This window comes from Octopus sinensis, linkage group LG4 (assembly GCF_006345805.1).
Source record: "Octopus sinensis linkage group LG4, ASM634580v1, whole genome shotgun sequence".
In the NCBI taxonomy this organism is placed as follows: domain Eukaryota; kingdom Metazoa; phylum Mollusca; class Cephalopoda; order Octopoda; family Octopodidae; genus Octopus; species Octopus sinensis.
The window spans coordinates 136,320-140,311 of record NC_043000.1 but is presented as its reverse complement, the minus strand read 5'-3'; the positions used below and the strand labels follow the sequence as shown (position 1 = coordinate 140,311).

At 36.1% G+C, this 3,992-nt stretch overlaps 1 protein-coding gene across 1 annotated transcript; it reads left to right on the top strand.

Moving 5' to 3' along the window:
• The first annotated feature begins 298 nt into the window (after positions 1-298).
• On the top strand, positions 299-865 carry LOC115210832 (general transcription factor II-I repeat domain-containing protein 2A-like). The gene has a single exon (XM_029779581.1). The coding sequence runs from the start codon at positions 299-301 to the stop codon at positions 863-865; it is 567 nt and encodes a 188-aa protein (XP_029635441.1).
• The last annotated feature ends 3,127 nt before the right edge of the window (positions 866-3,992 follow it).

The window sequence follows — 3,992 nt, the reverse complement described above, 5'->3', positions numbered from 1 at the left end:
AAATAAAGCCAACGAATGTAGTTACACAATTGCTCAATGTATAGCTGAGAAAGGTAAACCTTTTACAGATGGAGATTTTATCAAAAATGCTTTCCTGAGAAGTGCTAAAATTTTGTTCAGTGATTTACCAAACACTGAAACAATACTGTTTCGAATTCAAGAAATACCAGCTTCTGCATGATCAATTGAGAGACGTATAAATGATATAGCTGAAAACACAACAATAAAACAAAAAGTTGGATTACAAAAAGCTGCTGCATTCAGTGTTGCTGTCAATGAAAGTACTGACGTGAATGACATGGCGCACCTAACAATCGTTGCAAGATACTGCGACAATGTTCGTATTTATGAAGAACTGTGTTGTTTGATTCCATTTACCAATATGGCTACAGGACAGGACGTTCTGACTGCATTTGTAAATTTATTGGAAAATCAAGTCATTGATATAATTAAATTATTTTGTATTACTTCTGATGGTGCACGTGCAATGGTTGGAAAGGAAAAAGGATTTGTTAATCTTCTTGAAAATCATATTGGATGCAGTGTAATGAGTTTTAATTGTTTTATACATCAAAAAAATTTAGTTGCGAAAATTTCGTCTCAAAGCTTGAGTTCTGTGATGGAGACTGTTGTTAAAATAGTTAACCTCATAGTTTCTCGCTCTTCACTGACTCACAGACAATCTAAGTCCCTTCTGCAAGAATTGGACAGCGAATATGCAGACCTCATACTACACAGTAATGTTCGTTGGCTTAGTCGGGGTAATGTTTTGAACAGATTTGTATCATGCTTAGAAGAAATCAAAATATTTCTTGAAGAGAAACGGTTCTCAGAATTGGACAATGAAGACGGTTATTTAAATTGATATTTCTAATTACCATGAGCAAACACTTCAATGATTTAAATTTGCATTTACAAAGGAGAGCCCAAACAGTACTTGATCTTTTTGAACAGTGGAAAGGATTCTTGTTAAAACTAGATATTTTTTGGAGTGATATACTTAGCAACACTTACAAATACTTTCCAAATGTAAAAACTTATTCAAATCGATTTAATGTTAACAAAAATGGACTTCAAAAATATATTGCAACGTTGAAAGAAGAATTTTCCGAGGTGAAGATTTCGAAACTTACGCTCCTGTATTTTCTTTACTCATTAAATCCGACTTGATTTATTTGAAAACGAACCCATTTGATCGATCACATTTTGAGTGGAAGCACGTCGGTAGTTTTGAAATGGAAATGATTGAATTAACAACTTCAGAATTTTGGAAAACAAAATTTGTGGAATTACGAAAAACTCTTGAAAGAAGCTGCTTGGAGAAGTCTGTTGCCATCTTCAATTGCTGGATGTCATTGCCTGAAGGATTCAATACTTTGAAGAAAATCTCATATGCTCTGCTTTCAACCTTTGGCTCAACATATGCATGCAAACAAATTATTTCACGTTTGAAATTTGTTTTGACTCCATAAAGAAGTTGTCTGACAATTCAAGATTCGGAAGCTTACGTGAAACTAAAAACAACAAATTATGCACATAATATCGAGAAATTAAGCAAAAATTTACAGGTAGAAAGTTCTCTTAATTTATAGAAATTTAATGTTACTGTTGTTTATAACTTGTTTATAATTTTGTTCTGTTTTTTATAATTCGAAAAAAAATGTTTAATGAATTATTTTAATAAAATTATATTTGTTTCCATGTAATATGAATTATTAAAGGATATATAAAATGTATTTCTGTTATAGCAAGTTTTAAGAGTATAAACACTACTAATAAAAGTAGTAATATGAGGTTGGCATGCGCAATGCTTTTGGAAGCTAGATTTGGCACTCCATTATCAAAAGGCTGCCGCTGCCTGACTCAGACTATGGGTATAGACTGAAACAAGATGAGCTCGGCCACATTAACTTGCCTCTAAATAACACTTGTATCACCCGTATAGACTTGATTGTCAAAATTCATTATTCATCACTGATTACAATGCGCTTCTAAATCGTTCTGGATTGCAACTGCCTTTTCCCTCTTGACGTAAATCGTTTAATTAAATCGCTATCCATCGTCGTGAAGGCTTACATAGAGGCCTTGCCCGATCTCTTGGATACCACTCAGCAACCGCATGTGTTCACCTGTTGTCTGTGGATTTATGCTTATGTATTGTGCTATCACATGTCTGATATGCTAGGCCTAACTCATCGTAAAGTCAATACTACCATGACCGATATCCAAACTACAGTGGAGAAGGCTAGCCACTGGATTTAGTAAAGAAGAGACGATGAGCGATAGCTAGAAGAATAATGAGCTTTATTTGATAACCAGCTGATATAGCAAGCAGGGCCTCATATCAGTGAGATGCGCATTGATGCCGTCGAGAGGTAGGCCCCGAAACGGCGCGCATTCTTTCCTAATGACCCCATACACTTGCTGGCTTCTGGTATGCGGAGTTTTTGACTGGTAGCACTTGCATGTGCAAGTTGTTTGCAAGACATCGCATTACCTAAAATTGAAATAGCCATTGTTCACCCAACAACTCATTGAATTATGGGAGAAGATAGCAACGAAATAAAATAGAAACGAAAGATTTGTTCAAAATATATATAAAAAAAAAGAAGCTTCTATTGTCTTCAGTTTGCTTGAAGACATGCCAACACATGATGTATTTCATAACGTATATTTCATTCTCAGCTCTACATTATATCAGACCTATATTCTTATCTCCAGACTTTGATAACATGTCTCAGCAAGGTGTACTTTCCATGCTATTTGAAAGCTATCAATAGCAATAATATTACAGATGTAGCCTCCTTTCGGTCAAGTACACAGAGCTCGATAAGAGAATTCACTTCACAACTGGTGGGAAAGGTTGATGTAGGTGCTTCAGCAATTTTTGAAAAGTTGGGTGAAGTTTTCAAACTCAAGTGCAATTATCTAAACATCTTAATAGAGATAAGGTGCAACAAATGATTGCTTTTCTTCTTGTTGTTTATTTATTGGTATTTATTTTGTTATTTTTGTTTTACGTTGTTTTGTTTGTTTTTCCCCCCTCTTTTTTTCCTCTTCTGGTTTGAAACACTACACAACAAAACCTGTGGAGACGCAAAAGGAAATTACAGGAAAATATTTTCTCAGCCCATATCAGTGATGCTGTTGCTATTATTGTTAGATTGTTGTTGTCGTTGTTGTTGCTGCTGCGGCTGCTGCTGCTGCACTCGTTTCCTGATGGTTAGTGAGTTTACATCCTTTCAATATTAGGTAACAAAAAGGCGATGAGTTGGCAGAATCATTAGCACACCAGACAAAATGCTTACCAGCATTTCGTCAGTCTTTAAAGTTCTGCGATCAAATCCCGCTGAGGTCGGTTTTTGCCTTTTATACTTTTAAGGTCGATAAAATAAGTACCAGTAAAGTACTAGGGTCGATGAAATCGACTTATCCCTCTTCATTCAAAATTGCTGGCCTTGTACAAAACTTTGAAATCAGTATTAGATAAAACTTTCTTAATGAGCACCAATTTATAGGCTTTTAATCGTACTTGCCTATTGTAATTAGCATAATTATGATGATAATGGCGACGACCATGACGACCACGACGACCACGTGCACCATTATGACAACAATGATGATTGTGAAGATGAGAGAACGACGACGACGATGACGACGACGGTAATTATGAAGATGATGATGATGATGATGATCCTGATGATGACAGAGATTCTTTTGTTCTTTTACTTGTTTCAGCCATTTGACTGCGGCCATGCTGGAGCACCACCTTAAAGGGTCTTTAGTCGAAGATATCGACTCCAGGACTTATTTTTTGTAAGCCTAGTGCTTATTCTATCGGTTACTTTTGCCGAACCGTTAAGTTACGGGGACATAAACACGCAAGCAACGGCTGTCAAGCGACGGTGGGGGGAGGGGGGCAAATACATAAATATATATATACACACACATGCACACACACACACACACACCACACACACACACACACACAC